An 18,988-nucleotide genomic window follows, 5' to 3' on the forward strand; every position below is an offset into this window, starting at 1 on the left:
CCCAACCAGGGGACAGAGAACTCTAAAGCATTGTACATTTGCAGCACCACGAGCAGTGCAACCTCCAGGCAATCATCCAAGCAAAAGAATACGAAAACGGCTTCAGGTACCAAATATAATTGAGAATTTCATATACTAATCTTTGGTGAAGTTCCTTGGATTGGTTCTTAAAAACCAATCGGTAAAACACTACAACTGACTATAAAAAAATACAGCTGCTAAACCAATTAATTATGTGAAATAAAAAACCTGATTGAAACATATCTCTGAAGTTGCCCTCGCCTGACATCCCAGCCAAACGATGGGGCTCCAAATGAAATTCTGCTGGCCTTTGAGCTTATGAACCCAGTGAAGCCTGAACATTTGAAATTTAGTGCTGCAATTTCCAAGGCAGATTTTTCCCTGATTTATTTGTCGCTGGAGCTGTGCAAGCCAGCGTGCTGCATTGTTTGGTGTAACGAGTTCCTTATGGTAACCAGCCTATGAATTTCTTACCCCAGCACCAGTCCAGCCCAGAGTCTGACACAGCCCAGCTGTAATTTCTCCTTCTCTCTCTGTCTTTCTTTCTTTTTTTTTTTTTTTTTTTTTTGGATAAACTTCAGTATAGCCACTCACAGTGGGATATTCCCTCACTTTCCCTGTTCCCTTTTAATTGGCAATGCCATGACAATGCTAGAAGGAAAGGTTGGATTTTTCCCTTAAAACGTTCCCTCTTTTGTGCTGTTGATGCTGCATATCCACCTCAAGGGAAGAGACTTGTCAAGTTCTTCCTACCTTCTGACAGCCAGGCTTCCTAGGAGCTTGACTCCTGGACCAGTCATGTTTCCCAATGCTTCCCCAAGCTCTTACAAGATGCGTGAAGCACCTGCTCAATGGGCACTTTTGGATGCTCCTCCAACAGCGGGTTTCCTCCCCACGCTCTCCCACCATCCCAGTAACCAAAAGAGCCCAGCGCAGTGGTGGGACCGCTGTAAACCAGCAGTCACCGGAGCCGGTGCGCTGAAAGCTTTGGACTAATTAGTCCCGCTTAATACTTTTGTGCCACCTCCATAGCAGGCTGCAGCGCTGCATCGATCTCCAGAGCCATCGCCGGGAGAAGCCGCTGTCATTACGATGCTCGCTCGAGCCTGACAAACTAATTGCCTCACACTCGCTGACTGTTTTCTCTCCGACAGCCAGGCTGGGCTGGCTTTAATTGCCTCTTGCCTTCACGGCAAGGTTAACCGTTTTAGCCTTTTCATGTAGCGGCGATGCTCCCGGCGCGGCATCTGGGACAGCAGGACGGAGGAGGAGGAGGAGGGCTGCACATACATTTGCAGAACAACACGAAATAACCTTCAATGATGTGGAGAAGGGAGCCGAGCACAACTGAACCCCCTTGCTCGGATTATTAATATTCATTAACTTTCTGAGTACAAGCTGCTTGTCACTGCTTTATGCTGCGGTTTCTTGTTCGTTTTGACGTGACTTGTGGATTTTGCCGTGTTTAATTATCTGTCGCAATGCTTAGTGGCCCAGGGAGGGCAGGTGGGAGAGGCTGTGTCTTCGGAGCAAGGGTGGGTTTCACCTTGATGTTATTCATAGTGTTTTTGTGGAAAATAAGAGCTCAAAAAGGATGGAGGCGCTTGCCGAAAATCACGCCACAGGCTAGAGGCAGAACTGGGAATTAAATTCTACGTCCCCTGACCCGGGCCAATATGTTTTATATTGCCTTCCACTTGCATTCCTGAAATACAAACGGCACACTTGGCACTCCACAAAAAACCTGAACGAGTCCCTGTCCTACAGTTGTTTTGCTTTGAATGAGACACAAATCGTCGGAGAAAGCTGCAAAGGAACTTTCAGTGGTCATTCAAAAAACATCGGAAGATGGGTGTGGAAATAAACCTTTGATGCAGTTGGGTGCTTTTACCTCTGGCTGAGCTCTGGGCAGATCTGCAGCTCCGCAGGGAGCTCACGGGGCTACAGAGCCCCTTCACTCCATCCCCAAGAGCAGGTCTGCTTGATGCCCGGAGGCGAGGATGGCAGGAGGGGACATCTCTGGGAGTGGGAAACAGAGATGAAAAGCATATTGAGGCCCTGTAAAGCAACTGAGGTGGATGTGTTGGGGTCCAGATTCATCAGGGTCTTCCACATTGCTTGGCTGAGAAGGGTTGGTTGATAAGGGTGGAGGAAAGCTCTGACTTGAGCACTCTGAATGAGCACTTTCCAGTCACCCCGGAGGGGAGCAGCTGAAAATATCCCCGTGTTTTTTTGCTGTTACCTCTATGTTTTAGCAACCGATGGTGGGCTAGCAGAGTTGAGGAACCACAGACGAGGTGTCACCGAAGAATTGGAGTTCTTCATGTAATTTTTGCTTCATTGGTGCTGCCCTGAAATATCTTCATCAAAGATTATTTTTAGACACCTCTGAAATCCACTTGCTGACGGGAAAGTCTTACAGACTGCCCCAGCCCCTACTTCTATGCGTGAATTAGTGGAGGATTTTCAAAAACCCTTGTCATGTTTTGTTCTTGGAGGTGATATGGAATGTGATCCAAGGTTTGCATCTGCTTGGGCCAGCATTGCATTTCCCCCAGAGCTTCCCTCTCAGTCCTTCGGGAAGGACTCTTGTTGCTTGAGAAGGGGAAAAAAGCCTGATAAATGTCAGTACTTAGAGCACCCAAAACTCGTCACAGGAAAGAGGGCATTGAAAATTAGGTCTGTCTAGTGCTAGGAATGACATTTCTTCATCCTTGAAGACTAGCACTCTGTCAGGCCACCACATGTACTTGCTGACAAGGTTGTTATTTTCTTACCATAGCTTTTGGTGCATGTGTATTACAGGAGCAGCACGGCCTTTGAAAGGAGCAAAACAGACGTGTTCCGAGTAAAAACCAACAACGTCGGACAAATAAGGAAAATCAGGTACCCGCACAACGTTACTACCAGGGTACCTGCTCTGTGAGGTGCTAATCGAATGACAGGCTGTAGAGGTTTTAGCATTGCCATGTTTTATTCGTTATTCGTTAGCATGCTCCTATCAAGGTGAAGTTAACGGGTGGTAGAAGCTTGCTTACTGCCTAAGATTTTTATCGAAGCGCGAAATCAGCTACGGTATGGCTTATAACTATCCATGCTCCCCACCAAGAATTGTATTTCTGTTGTATGCAATCACAGAGGAAGGTGTTTTGAACTGTTTTTATGTCCGATGGAGGTAAATGGGGTTTGCTATCCTCTTTTGCTAAATTAGTGTAACAAAAATGATAATTATTATGTTTAACCACTGTCTGACTGACCTATATAAAATTAGTAAGTAGTACAAAGAAAGCTGGGAAAATGGGAAGAGGTGGATAAAATAAAGTAAGAAGAGAAAAGAGCTGAAGGGATATAGGGTGGGAGGAGAGTCATGTTTAGATATGCAGTATAAGGTGAATGAATGTATATGTTGAATGACCATGCAGGTGCCTGTATGTTTATGTGCATTCCCTTGCAGATAGTAGCCCACATATGCACCTATGATATCTGCGCACAAAGATATATGGAAGGTTATTTACAAAACACCCTCTAAAAGCCTATAGGTCCTATGAAACACTTTGGATAGCCAGGTATAAGTAGGCGTTTTGTGTATAGTTGCTCTAGCTTTGCCTAATATAAAATATTCCACAAAATTACTGTACTAGTGGCCAGCCTTAATCAAAATAACAAATCCAGGGCTGTTGTCCCTTTAGGATTGAGCATGACAACACCGGACTGAATGCGGGGTGGTTCCTCGACCGCGTGATCGTGACCGACATGAACAGACCTCACCTTCGCTTTTACTTCCCATGCAACAACTGGCTGAGCAAGGAGGACGGGGATGGACTGTACGTCAGAGACCTCATCGGCAGCCTGAATCCCATGGATGTGCCCAAAAGTAAGGGTTTTCCAAAAAGGACAGCTTTCTGGTGCCTTGCTGGAAAGGACAGGGGGACAGGGCTGCTTTCAGATGACTTCAGCCATATAAAAAGTAATAGTGTAGTCTATGCTAATTTGAGTTTTTTTTGTCGTCAGTGGAGAGAGAAACAGGAAGATGCAAGGTGCCTCCAGAGGGTAATTCCTTCTTCCAGTGTTAGATCTGACATCTTAGGGTGGATAAATCACTATTTGGAGAAGCTCTGCTCATTGGTTGAGTACTGAAGGATCTGTGATGACTACTTTGAATTAGATTGAATGGTTACACACAGGTGAGAGGCATCCCCTCCCAGAACATGTAGCCAGTATCGTTGTTTGCTGGCAGAAGAGGCAGCGTGGTTGCAGTCCTGTGTATAAAGTTAAGTGTTTCCAGGCTCTGGTGGCGACCTGCAGGAAATTTCCATAAACAAGCCAACCCTCTCACTGTAATTCTACGCTGGTTTACTGTATGTGTAGGATATCCACATTGAACTGGTGCCTATTTTTCAGAGTGGTTTTAAGCTAATGATGTTGAAACGAAGCCAAGACAGCTTGCAAACCAGACATGTACTCCCCAATTGATATCAGCGTGTAGGCCATGTGGTGATGTATAGTGCATGTAACACGAGTGGGAAGACGATCGAGATGTGAAAGTGGAGCCAGCAAACCAGCCTCAGGTGGTATGTCAGCAGTTTATCTGCAAGTGCTAATGAGGAAACTGAGTTGTGTTTTCCACATGACCTCACCAACCCACCGCTCCTTTCCGGGAGCTTAATTTTGGGCGTGGAAAGTGAAGTACACCCACCATTAGCCACAGGTCTGAGGGAAAGGAGAGGTATAGTTTGGTGCACAAGACTGGAAACTTGGGGTTTTGCTAGTATCACATCTTTTTGAGAACGAGTAGTAGATTTCTCGCTAGTGTTGTTGGCATGACCACCTAGGAGTGGGGTTTTTTTGGTAAAAACAGTTTATTGCCTGCCTTAATACAATGTTTTGATCATTGATAGATGCTCTAGAGGGCAAAGTATTGTTATTTTTATAGAGAGCCTCTGAAACAGTACACCATGACACTGTTTGTTCCCAAGTTGTTAAATAATTTTGCTCTATTAAGATACGACCTCCTAAACCAGTTCCAGTATGTTGACAATATAAGTATTAAAGGACACTGCACATGTGTTAGCATGCACAAGTAATATCCATTGACAAGAAATGTATGTGGGAGCATTTCATAAACGCGGACCTCTCCAGGGTGGCTGCCACAGGAGAATGAGATAACGTCTGGAGATGCCTTGCCAAAAACCCACCCGGTTACTGCTGGGGCTGTGTGTGCCAAAGTCTTTTGCTGCTGTTTTATCAGTTCAGTTTGTGAAATGGAAGAGTTATGGACACTCGAGGGGGCAGGAGAAGGTAGTGGATGAGTCAAAGCAATACAGAATTGATGAGAGGTTCCCTTGAGGAGAAAGTCAACCATTCAGTCTTAATAGATCTTTAAATGACACAACAGTTTATCTGAATTTATTATTGCTCCTGCCTGGGAGAGCGGATTCAAAGGAATGCATGTGATTTCCTGCATCCTGTTCAACACCTGTCTCTCAGCAGGAAAAGATTTGTGGGCTAAACCCTCAGCTGGTAAAAATCAGTGCAGTTCCAATGAAATTGCTGGAGCAACTTTGCATTTCACCAGCTGAAAAGCTAGTCCTGAGTGCCCACTCTTCTGGAGAAGTCATTTTGGGTTCTAGATCCCTATATGCTTGGTCCAGGACAAATACGAATAAGGTTGTCTCCTGCCTTAAGAGTACAAAAGAAGAGATTTAACCAGGCATTTGTCAGAAATGCATCTGTTCCCATTGCCTTTACCGAATAGAAAAGCCCACGTTTGAGTGGCACAGTCTGCATGCTCTGTGGCCATCCGTATAAATGCGGGGAGCTGGGCTGAGGCCAGAAGCACGGGTGAAGGGTTGGATGCCTTCCAGGCCGCAGGTCTGAATCTGTAAGAGGAGAGGGTTAGCTCAACTATCTCGGGTTGCAGCTCCCCTTGAACCATAATTAATGAAAGATAAATGTTCCCAGGCTGCTGAGGTGAACTGTCAACTGCAAATGTAAATTTATCTGAATTCATTTGTCTCCCTCTGGACCCGTAAATGTCTGAAATGAGATTGTGATACAATTTTCTTTGTACGTATGAGTCATTTTCCCTAAATTTGGTTGGGTTCTTTTCTTTTAAATGAATTAAACAGTGGTGTTTACTCTGAGTATTAATATTTTCTAGGCTACTAGGCAAATGAATAATTATGTGGTTTAGTGATTTTATGTGCCTATAAAGAACGATTAGTTGCTCCCTCTTAAGTCCATATTCCCATTAGCAGTGTTCAGTGCCATAATCTCCTTTTTGGTCATGTCTCCTCAGTCACTGTTCCCCTTTTTTCTTTAGTTCTTTGTAAACCACCCGGGCACTGTTGTTACAGACCTTAGTCTCATGCTTTGCTTTCATTCTCCATTTGCTGCCACAATCTGGTCTGTTTTTGGAGGTAGCCAAACAAATTTCCTCCGTGTTCCCTCTCCTGCAACATCTTCAGCTTTTGATCTTCTCCTGGAGAGCTTTCTCATCTTTGTCGTGAGGATTTACCTTCCTCTCTTGAACTGGAGGTCACTGCTGGGATGCGCATTTTCTCTTTGATATGTGTGGGATGTAGACTGGAGAAAAAGTAAATGATTTTTTGTTATATTTTTGCTTTGTTGAAGCTCTGTAGAGGCATTTAAAGCATATTTGAAGGGGATTTGTGCTCTTCACTGGCTAAAAAACTGTCTGGACGGCCGAGCCCAGAGAGCTGCAGTAAACGGAGTTAAATCCAGTCAGTGGCCGGTCACAAGCGGTGTTCCCCAGGGCTCGGTTTTGGGGCCAGCCTTGTTTAATATCTTAATCAATGATCTGGATGAGGGGATCGAGTGCTCCCTCAGTAGGTTTGCAGATGACACCAAGTTGCCAGGAGTGTTGATCTGCTGGAGGGTAAGAAGGTTCTGCAGAGGGATCTGGACAGGCTGGACGCACGGGCCGAGGCCAACCATATGAGGTTCAAGAAGGCCAAGTGCTGGGTCCTGCATTTCAGTCACAACAACCCCATGCAACGCTACAGGCTTGGGGAGGAGTGGCTGGAGAGCTGCCCGGTGGAAAGGGACCTGGGGCTGCTGGTTGACAGCCGGCTGAACATGAGCCAGCAGTGTGCCCAGGTGGCCAAGAAGGCCAACAGCATCCTGGTCTGTATCAGCAATAGTGTGGCCAGCAGGAGCAGGGCAGGGATCGTGCCCCTGTACTCGGCACTGGTGAGGCCGCAGCTTGAATCCTGTGTTCAGTGTTGGGCCCCTCACTACCAGAAGGACGTTGAGGTGCTGGAGCGTGTCCAGAAAAGGGCAACGAAGCTGGTGAGGGGTCTGGAGCACAAGTCTGATGAGGAGCAGCTGAGGGAACTGGGATGTTCAGTCCGGAGAAGAGGAGGCTGAGGGGAGACCTTATCGCTCTCTACAACTACCTGAAAAGGGGGTTGTGGTGACGTGGGTGTTGGTCTCTTCTCCTAACTAACCAGCAATAGAATGAGAGGAAATGGACTCAAGTTGCGCCAGGGGAGGTTTAGACTGGATATTAGGAAAAATTGCTTTACTGAGAGAGTGGTCAAGCACCGTAAAGGGCTGCCCAGGGAGGTGGTGGAGTCACCATCACTGGAAGTGTTCAAAAAATGTGTAGATGTGGCACTTTGGGACATGGTTTAGTGGGCATGGTGGTGTTGGGTTGATGGTTGGACTTGATGATCTTGAAGGTCTTTTCCAATCTTAATGATTCTATGATTGTTGGTTCTTGGACCAAAACCTACCAAGCTGTGGGGATAGTCAGTCTCTTTCTTAGTGAGGAACACAGGCCAGCCAGAGAATACCTGCAGGGCTGTGAGCTTTGAAGAGGTTAATTTAAAGGAAAAAATCAGAGGCATTACTAAAAAATGTAGAAAAGAATATATTCCAAAAAGTAGTCAACATATAATTGAAAAATTGGACACACACACACAAACAGAAGTAGAGTTCTTTTCATGATCTGAATAGAGTTACTGAGGATGGCAGGAATACTTAGCAATTGCAGATGCCTGAGTGATTATTTATTACTTATCTGAATAAAATGGCTCCTGTTGGGTTCTTTCTTGAATGCCACACATTTCTCAAGGAGAACAGGTTACATTTTAAGTGTTCCTGCTTGAATGATCCTCTGTTCCCTGTATTCATATCCACAGCATCGTATGCCCATGGCCCTTTGACAACGAAAGTGCCACACATTCTTATTTACGCAGCAGCTGCTATTGGCAGCTTGGATTAATTTACATTACAGGTATTAATTACAAGGAAGGGCTATTGTTCAGCCTTACACTGCTTCGCTTGAGTTTATGAAGTCTTAGGATTGTATGACTGTGGCTGATCCTTTATGCAAGTGACCGGCTCAAAGCTGAAGTCGGGAGATGGTTTTCCTTTGAGTGTTGTGGGTTTTGGATCACTCTGAGGGTGTCTGATGTCCTACCAAAGTGGTGGGGGAGGAGAGCATTCATAATAACTTGGAGCTACACTGATAAGAATTACCGACCCAACAGAGATGCAAAAGCAAAGGAAATCTGGGAGCCAGTTTCCAGCCCGTTGTTTGACATCTGCAGACTGATCATGAATCACTTGTGCCACTCTGTGGACCCTTGTGTCTCCCACCTCATGGTGACTCTCATTTGGTTGGACTTCATCCTGCTTTCCCTGCCAGTCTGCAGCCTCAGAGCTGCTCTGCAGCACCGATCTGAGCCCAGTACATGACATGAGCACCTTGGTGGTTACTCCACTGGGGTGAAAGATATCCCTTGCTGCCAGGCACGGCACCGCCCATGGGAATCTGCTGCAGGTGGGACACCAGGGTCACGTCTTTCTCCATCCCTGTGTGTATGATGGGCACAGCTTTTATCACCCAGCTGTAAAGCAGAGGGTCCTGAGATTTGATCTTCAGGTGGATTGAAGGGTCTCTCAAGATCTCATACAGGAATATTTCTGCAAGGCTACAATTTGTCATCATTCATAAAAGACTCTGGGGTTTGGTTGGCTTAGGTGATATGTTAATTTTCCACAGGCCATCTTCTCCCTGGGGTAACGACAGGCTGTTATCACTATCTAGCCGGTTGAGGTTAGTCTAGGCTCTCCACAGTGTGACTTCCAGTTTTCCTCGAACGAGGGAAAAAGTTAGGTTAGGTATCACTAACACATATTGACTGTTCTCAATTACCCTTGAAATTTCTCCCCAATCAAATCAATTATCTGTACTCACTCTTTTATTGAGAGAAAGCAGGAATATTCATTTGCAAAGGGGGCCTTTTGTCGCTTGGTCCTTAAAACCACATTCAAGAGCACAGATACCTGAAAATCAATTCAGACTGTGTAATTGCAATTTATGCTAACCTGTCAAATTTCAGTCAAGTCTTGCCAACCTGCCTGTTGCAAATGAGGTTCAGAGCCAAGGATTGATTTCCAGCTGGCTCATCGGCCATCAGCACCCTGGGATTGTTTAAGATCGGACACGATGGGCTGTAAACGTGCATGGCACAACAGCTCATGACAAACTGTTTCACGGCTGCGTATTCACAGTAGGACAGAACCACATGTGTAACCTCAACCTGTAAACCTCCTCCATTCTCTGCCTCTTCTGGGTGAAGTTTAGCCTTATTTGGTCTATTAATAATGAACGTGTTTACAGCAGGTGCGTTACACAGCACAATACCGAGGAGCAGGGCAGTCACAACACATGGCACACCTGGACTTTGGGGATGGGAGCATCCAACACAATTGCGTTACCTTTATTTTCTTCCATACTTAAAAGCGCTGAGCATTGGTCACCTGTTGTTTTTTGTTATTACTAATATTATGTCAAAAATGGATTGCAAGATGAGAACAGGTATAGCTGTGCTGTATCTAGGGCTAAGCCTGCATGGCCTTTTGCAGGCAGACGTAAGTTTTCTGCCTTGCTGAGACAAGAACCAGCTCTGAACTGAAAGGTCAACGATTGTGTCAATTCTGGCCTGATTTGGGGTTGATATATGGTGCATTTGAGAGTTTGCATGGATACGTCCTACAGGGTAATGGCTGTAAGGTCACGCTGAGCAATTGGGAACTGGGTTCCTGTAAAGGCAGATGAGTGGTAAAACGTGCCCGTGTGCTTGTGCAGAGGGTAGTCTCACCTTTAAAAACCAGAGAACAATATTTATTATAATTACAAACGAGAGAAGTTCAGCCGATCAAGTTGCAGGTCAGCCCCAATCCATTAGTCTTTCACAAGTTTCTTTGAATCATTGGTCTGTCCTCGTCTGGGGCAGCGTTAATGAGGTCACCGGAGGAGACTTGGACAGTTTGTGTTCATGGTGGGTCAGAGAAGACCACGGGCAGACCACAGAACAGTTTCCTTCGAAGGCAGGAGAGGCAAAGGCAGCCCTTGCGGGCGCTCTGAACGCAGTCTATGCACACGAAGCAGCAGCCTGTGCAGGACTTCTCCTCCTGGTCTGCTTTTGAGAGCATCTCTGCAAGCACACATAGAGTTAACATACCCTAGACACTCTCTGAGGTTTTGCGATCCACTAGGACCTAAAACTCATATATTTGAGCTGTATTATTTCTTCCCTCTGCGAAGGAGGCTTGTTGTAAGACTGCACGGTTCATTGTTCAGATTTTTATCGTTGGCTGACTTGAAGACTTATGAGGCACCGACCTGGCTGCGGCTTGAGGAAACACTTGGGGCAGCAGGTATCGATGCACACGCTTGACTTTGAGTCAGTAGCAAAATCCTTCCCGTCCCATTGAGATACGCGTGTCCCGAAGGGCTGGACTGGATCCCAGCGGAAGCTGTGGCCAACATTTCTCAGTAACGTACTGGCACTAAAAGCTCTGATGAGGAGCAACAGTTTGGATGCGAGGCACTGGTTGGTGATGCCCTGTGGGCTTTGCAACCTCATTTTATAACGTGCCAGGCCTGGAGAGTGGGACTGGTCCCTCTCCTGTCCCCCGTGGGTCATGATTCAAACTGAGGTGTTACTTCTTGGAAACTTCATGATCAGAAAAACTAAAAAGGTTATTTCTGAGGATGTAAAAGGGGAGGGAATGAAATATTAATAGGTGTTACCTGCTCATCAAAACTCATCTTTATTTACACTGGGAACTGGAAGTGTCTAATCAGCACAGGAAAATGCAGCTAAATATATTTATGAAATAAATATGAGTTGTTTACTTTTGAATAATGGTGACTATGCCCTGTATTAAGGATGAGGACTTGCTGCATGCTGAGATATTCAATAAACAAAGTTTGTAGAGGCAGTAATATCTTTTACTACCCAATTGATAACACTGGAAAAAAACTGTCATGATATCTGGCATACTGAGTATCCAAAAATGACTTTTTTTCCCCCCAAAAAATACTTCAGTTGGTCTAATAAGGATTTTACTCTCCCGGCAAACTTTGTCTATCTTATATTACCATGTCTAAAACAAGTCAGCTATGGACATTTTCCTTGTAATGTATTTTTTGCCTGTTGTTTTGTCTCTAAAGATGGGTGAGGGCAATGAGAAATTGAAACGTAGAAATAAAAAGAAACAATGGTGACTTGTAAACCACAAGAAAGACAAGATGCACAGAGCTCAGAAACGGGATGGAAATAGGGGTTTGTAATTCATATAAAGGACCTTATGTTTCAAGAGAAAAGATTTTCAAAGAGGCATGAAACGTCTCTGGTGTGGCTGGAACATAGATCCATGTGTATCCAATACAAAACAGATAGTACAGCATGTTTGTTAAAATGGGGGATAATTTTGTCCAATTATGTCTAGATATTGTAATTAATTCAACTATCAGTTTTGAAATAAAGTAACTTTATTTAAATTTATGATTTATACAAAGCAAGACTGAAGTACAGTGATAATAATATGATTATAAATAATACCATAAAATTATTTCACTCTTCATTCTGAGCAAAAATGTTTTACCCAGGAGGGTATTCTCAGTGATTTCCCCAATTTTGATAATAGCAGATCTGGGGAAAGCAGAAAGCAGATATTTCTTTTGTGAAATGTCTGTCTTTTTTTTTTTTTTTTTTCTCATGGGCTCCCAGCCTGGGGCTGAACTAATGAAAACTAATGAGAAATCTTGGAGAATTAGATGAACAAGGATTTCCGCACCACTGTCCCAAGGTGGGTTGCCCTGTGCTAAGCTCCATGCCTCTGCAGCTAAACCGCTATTGTCTCTTGAGCAAGGTCGCTTAAAGCTCACTTCAAAATGTCATCATCACTTTGAAGTCGCAGTAGGAACATCAGTTTTCCATATCCTACAAGCAGAGACTCCTGCATGTGGTAGATTGCCTCTCAGAGGCTTTGTGGAGGGATGATCCAGGCTGAATCCTAATGTATTAACTGTTTTGATGCATGCTTTGATTTCACGTAAGAGCCACACAAAATGGGGCTGAATCTCGTGGTCTTGGGGCTGGATGGAGAGACCAAGTGGCTGAGTTCATTATAGGAGACGCATGAGGCAGCGGTTGAGGATAATGCAATACTCAGCAGAGCAAACATACTCATTTTCTTCCCCCATGTCTTATGCCTCCTCGGGTGGCAGCAGTAGTATCTCTTTTTTAAGAGCACACTTTTAGAGAGCTCTTCTGAGATTAATGTCATGCCAGTCTAGGGTGGCACCAGCCTTGCATCCTTGGTGCTGCCTCTGATGACGGGCACCCCAAAACCATACAAACGCCCTCCAGCCTTTCTCCCTCACTAACACCGCGGTTTGGCCAGGGTGCTCATGGCCAAGAGCAATGCGAAGCTCTTGCTTCATCAGCATCCCCTGTGCTCCTGGTGTGCTTGTAATCTGCATTTCCAGTTTGAACCCTTGGTTGAAGGAGCTTTTCATCACCTCTGAATGCGCAGCTCATTAAGAAAGGGAGTTGTCAATTACTCTTGATAGAGATCATAGTTTAATTATTTTCAAGCTCTAAACCAACCCTTTGCATTCAACCCTTTCCTGGGTGGGGGAAAAGAATTCTTCCTTAACTGTGTGTAGTTGTTTTGTGCAGGAACAGGTCATGCTTTTGAGACAGAGCTAGCTCCTGGTGAGCTCGGCAGGGCTCCTCTGCTTTTACAGGGGCTGCTGTAGGTTCTTATTAAGTCTTGCTCTGTGTAGCTGTCTCTAGGTTTTTCTGCTACTGCTACTGCGGTAGAAAGTAATGATTAGGGCTGGGTGGATTTCCTTCTCTGCAGTGTTTGCAGAGACTCCGGAGATAGTGCTTGTGTTGTATGAAAATGCAGTAAGGCATCTCCACCAGAAGGTTGGGAGAAGGTCATCGAGGAAAAGGTGGTGTTAGCCTGGTGCAATGGGGTCTCTCCCAGGACAGATGAGAACTAAATTCAAATGCTTGCTGCGAATCAAGCATGTTGGGAGGCCAGATCCAAGCTTCCTGCCCTAACCATGTGCTGTCTGACCTTTTAAGGTTGCTCTGACCAAGAAGTCTAGCTGTTGCTGAGGAATACGCTGTCAGAAGTGGTATAAAGGAGCTTCCATTTTGACAAGTCAGTGCTTTCCATCAAGAAGAGATTTTTTCAGGCAGTTCCTGGCAGGCTGGGAGGACTGACTCGATCTGACAGCGAGGAGCCGCCGCACGTGGACGTTAAACCACCTTCCCGAGCGACAAGGCTGCGGCCGGCTGAGGCTGAAACTGCGCCTTGCCCGCAGATCCAGCCCTCTGCCTCTAGCGACGAGCCTTTTCGCTTTTCAAACTAACCACAAATGTATGTATTTGCCAGCAGCAGTTCAGGGGCAGCAGTGGTGCCTCTGTCCTGCCCGTTCCCCCCCACCAAGCCATCTTCTGAAATCTGCCGGCTCAGTGCCGAGCAGTACGGGGTGGGTCTTAAACATTGCCACCCTTGGGAGTGCTGCGCGAACGGAAGGAGAATTGCTAAAAGTTGCCTTATGAGAAGAGTCCGTCGCTGCCTACGACTGAGCTCCCTGCCTTCAACCCGGCGTGTTTTGCTTCTGAGGGCTGTGACGCTTCTCTGTTGTCGGATGCTGTGCTGCTGCCCTGCGCCATGGCAGGGCACGCGCGAGGCAGGCGGGCAGGGATGTCCGGCAGGGAATTCGCTGTGCCCTGCAGGAGGTGATGACTCTAAATACTGAAGCACGGTTGACTTTGTTTCCCTGCCTAAATCTGGTGTTCCTGCTGCTACAAACTCAGCAGCTCGTGCGCAAACACCCTGTCTAAAGCCCCAAATAATATTAGCGACAAGATTTCTTTCGGCGATTCCATCCTATGGTGTTTCAGGTGGCCATGATATCGTATTGCTAAATAAATGGCATTAACAGATGAATATCACGTGGTTGAGCCACCAGCTGCAGCTTGCAGGTGGAAGAGTTTGGCTGGGATGTGTCCATGCATTTTCCATGGTTGGAGGCAGGAGAGGAGGTGCATAAGAGCACCCAGGGATGTTGGGGCTGGATAAAAAGGTCCCAGGCAAAGTGTTGGGCTAGTACTGCACCCCGGCTCCTTGGGATGGCGATGGCAGTGGGGCTAGCCTAGATGGGGTATACTGGGGGGTAGAAGGCCTGCAGCCCCATGCCGTCATCCTCTGGGAGCAGTGCTGGAAGTGCCTGTGACATCACTCAGTTTTGGGCCCCTCTCTACAGGAAGGACATTGAGGTGCTGGAGCGTGTCCAGAGAAGGGCAACGGAGCTGGTGAGGGGTCTGGAGCACAAGTCTGATGAGGAGTGGCTGAGGGAACTGGGGGTGTTCAGTCTGGAGAAGAGGAGGCTGAGGGGAGACCTCATCGCTCTCTACAACTACCTGAAAGGGGGTTGTGGCGAGGTGGGAGTTGGTCTCTTCTCCCAAGTAACCAGTGATAGGACGAGAGGAAATGGCCTCGAGTTGCACCAGGCGAGGTTTAGACTGGAGATTAGGAAAAATTTCTTTACTGAGTGGTCAAACATTGGAACAGGCTGCCCAGGGTGGTGGTGGAGTCACCATCACCAGAGGCATTAAAAAAATGTGTGGATGTGGCACTTTACAACATGGTTTAGTGGGCATGGTGGTGTTGGGTTGACGGTTGGACTCAATGATCTTAAAGGTCTTTTCCAGCCTTAATGATTCTGTGGTTCTGCGATCACAGCCCTTCACCAAAATAAACCCCTTGGCTCTCGGTGGAAAGGACCTGACTCCAGCCCACGGTGCAATACCCTCTTCGCTGTTGAAAGCTGTGGCCGAGTTGATTAGTAACAGGCAAACTGCTTGACTGTCACACCTCTGCTAAATTACTGCGGTGGGGTCATATCAGTTAGTGCCACCCCACTGCTTCGCTGAGACGGCATCCTGGCAACATCTCCGAATGCCTTCTTGGGACAGCTTTGTGTGTGACAGCGCGTTGGATGACAGATGTCAGGGGGAGCTGGATTGTCTCCAATGCAGCAGACACCCAGCTGTAAAGAAAAGGAAGGTGCTGTAACCACACAGGACATTTGCGCTTGTGTGTTGCAACGGGAAGAAGAGGGAAAGCAGAAAGTAGTTTCTGCTCTTGCTACTAAATTTTTGTTAGCTGTTCTGCTCTTGGCATCTTGCAGTTCGTGCCTTTGAAGCTGCTAATTTCGCATCCAGGAAAGCTCCCCTCTCCGTGCGTGTGCTGCAGCGAGCCCACACTGCTAGATGGAGTCACAGCTTTTACCAGCCGTACATTAGCATTTTGCGTGTTCCCAGTGCTAGGAGAAGCATTCCGGGGACAAAAAAAAAAAAAAAAAAAAAATCCAGGCAACGTCTTGATCTCTGTTTTGCAGCTGAACTCAGAGCCATGTATTGAGATTAAAAAAAGCCAAGTGGGTATTTTTGAAAAGATGATGTTACTGTTTTAAATAATGCATGATTAAGGCCTTACAGAAGAGGGAACAACATCCACCCGTGCTTAAAATGAAGAGTGCTTGACTTCAGCCAGATCTCTGGCTGCAATGAGAGCCTTTTCCTGCATGCTTCTAGCAGCTGAATCCTCGCTGTCTTTTTGAGATGTAGCATCCCTTTCTATTTAAATTTGCACATCCACCATGTAATTCTGTAAGATGTGCTGACGTATGAAGCACAGAAGGACCCCTGAGCAGAATGAAGAGCTACCCTCTCTGCCGCAGCTGAGCATTGAATTGCTTAGAGAGGGAGAGAGCGCTGGCAAAAATTCAGCGTGGCTCAGGATTGATCCCGTTTGCTTCCTGGAGATGAAGGAACTAAAATTGTCTTGTACGCAGGGCTGAGTGGGGCAGGTATGGCGACTGGCTTGACTGCACAGTTTCAGAGTTGCGAACGTATGAAAAAAACTAAGGGGAAAACCGGTTGAGCACACACTAGGTGTGACCCCGGGGTCCGTGAAGCAGGGATGTGCCATCACCTAAGCCAAGGACCACTAACGGTCTTGGAGTAGCTTTGCCAGTGGAAAAACATCTGCAAAGAGCACACAGAAGAGGTGGGCAAGTCCATGCCATGCACCCCAGCTTTGCTTATGTTTTAGGATACCCTTGCAGCACAGTGCCCTGTGATTGACACTAGCCCAAAATATTAACCCAACTCATCGCCCATCTTTGTGGGCTCAGGAATCAGTTCTGTCGATGGGGTCTCCATGCTGACACTCTGACAGCAGCATCGTGTGTTCGTAGAGCCCTTGGGAGCACTTGGTGTTCTGAGCAGGCTGTCAAACGATGTCGTTATAAACCTTAGATTTGAAATATAGTGATGTTGAGAAGCCTTTCAAGGTGTTGGATCTGGCAAATACTTTTACCAGCGTTTTTCTTGCCGACCAGACGTATTTCTGCAGAAGCGGTACGAGGTGTGCTTCCTGCCCTGGTTTTAGTCACTGCTGCTGATTGCTCTTCATTGACTTGTTCTCTACATGTCCTCCTTGCTGCTCCGCATGTGTTCAGGCATCCTTCTGGGCTATACTTCAGAGGCATAAAGCTACAAGGGTACAAGGGTAATCCTACAAGGGTAATCTAAGTTCAGCCGCTGATGCATCTTTTTGTGGATTCTTTTATCCGATTGGCTTCTTCTGGTCCTTAAAAAGTAGAGTGGAAAATTAATGACCGACATCAGAATAAATATTCTACAGGAGGTACAAGGAGTGAAGCTTCTTGAAAAATGTGGTCTGTGATCCCAGTGTACAGTGCGTCACTTTTAGTTAGAACAGCTTAGTGACCGAGTGGGAGCTGTAAATTCCACCATCTCCATCCTTGGCTAATACAAATGAAACCCTTTGATGTTGGCATGTCTCTAGCAGGTTGTTAGAGGTCTATGAACTGAAACAGAAGAGTTAAAGAGAAACATTAAGGCATTTTCTCCCTTGCCTGAGCCTGGCTCTGTCATCCTCTTTCTTGTTATTTAGTATTTATTGCACTTTTATCATTATTATTTTATTTGTAATGGCATGTTTTGTGATGGGGTGCCAAGAATGTCAGCTCAATTTTTAGCCTTTTCAGAGCACATTCATTAAACTGAGACGGGTGATTTTCCCTTCTGTTTGGGCTCTGCCCTTGTACTCCTCACCCCGGGAGCTGAGCACATCTTTATAATTCAGGGGATAGTCCAACAATCACTTCTCATAGACTTGCTCTCACATCCCTTGCCTCAGCGGGAGCATGTGCACCAAAGTGTCTGCTGTCTTTTAGAATAATTTTTAATATACACTGATTATGATGGAGGCAGCAGGTGACCTGTTCTGGGAGTCGTAACCAGGGTTTGTGATGGTCTATAGCTCCCGAGGAATTAATTTCTCGTGTTGGCTGGGAAGCCCAAACAAGCTTCTCCCCTAACTTTGCACCTGCTGAAGGAAAAAAAGTTGCTCACCACGGGTCATGGTGCAAAAAGTTTTATTTTTGCAAGGGAGGTATGTGTGAGGTGGCCTGTGCATTTGTCCCTTCTGCAGAAGCAGCATGCCCGGGACTCAGAAATAGAGGTGGTGTAGCACAGCTTGCAGCATCAGTTAGCCAGGGCACAATAATACAGGATATGACAGATACTTTGTTGAGGGCATATATGACATCATGTACTGTTGGGTAGTAGATTTTGCATTGATCTTTATCAGTTTTGTTTTGTGTCTTGCTGTCTGTCTCCAGCACTGGTTCTGCACAGAGGATACGGCACTAGGCATCTGTCATGGTTGAGTTGGCTTGGAGGAACAAGTTAGGTAGACTTCGGCAGGGTATTTTGAAAGTTGCTCTTGTTTGCCCCAAATGAAGGCCATGGCAGTTTCTTCATCGATTTCAGAAGAAGCTGAGCTCACCTTTGCTGTCCTTTGGAGCCAAGTTAGTTCCATCCTGATCCTTCTGAAAAACTTTCCCTGTCTCAAACTCACTGACGCGGCATGTGTGAAATGGGTGTGGTGTGGCTCACCCATGTGATTTTTGCGTTTTTTGGTGCCACACATGATGTAGCTTCATAGTGTCACAGCTCCTGGCTTTAATCCTGTTTCTTCATTAAATGGAAAGGACTGGATTTTTTTTTTTTTTTCAAACTGGGCAGAATAGCAGTGTGGTCACCTTCAAATTTTTGTGCTCGTGCAGTGTGACTGACCTTTCTGCAAAATACTTGTTGTCACCAGCCAGGCTTAACATAAGCTAAGCTGCAAAAACAGCTCAGGGATAGCATTTGGATCAGAAGGGTCAGGTCTGAGCTTGGGCAGATGGCCGGCTCCATAACTCACCGATGTTTTGAAAAAGCACGACTGGTGTGTAAGTCCGAGTTCACGTAATGGCCATGTATCAACATCAAAATTTGCACCTTCCCCTCATCTACTTCAGCTTTCAATGTCAAGGCCAGGAGCCGCGTGATCCATTCCTCTTGCCCTGGGCAGTGAATACGCAGTGTCAGAGCTCTGCTTACGGATTTATTCCTCTTGCAGAGGAACGGGTCAGCGTACAGGATCCGGGAGCCATGGCTCGGCCATGCTTTCAAGACAGCATCAGCACGGCCTGGATTGGTTTGTACCATTATGTTTTGTATCAAACTATTGAGTTATTAATGTA

The 18,988-nt window shown here is 46.1% G+C and overlaps 1 protein-coding gene across 1 annotated transcript in view; it reads left to right on the forward strand.

The window, feature by feature from the left end:
• LOC309415990 (lipoxygenase homology domain-containing protein 1-like) overlaps positions 1–18,988 on the forward strand; it is a gene marked incomplete at both ends in the record, with an annotated part of 135,006 nt that overhangs the window by 8,760 nt on the left and 107,258 nt on the right. The window contains 2 exons of the mRNA XM_082013728.1: positions 2,827–2,907; positions 3,711–3,895. Of these exons, the coding sequence (XP_081869854.1) occupies positions 2,827–2,907; positions 3,711–3,895 (266 nt within the window). The remainder of the gene's footprint in view (positions 1–2,826; positions 2,908–3,710; positions 3,896–18,988) is intronic.

Source organism: Phaethon aethereus (genome assembly GCF_964289735.1).
Source record: "Phaethon aethereus genome assembly, chromosome: Z".
NCBI lineage: Eukaryota > Metazoa > Chordata > Aves > Phaethontiformes > Phaethontidae > Phaethon > Phaethon aethereus.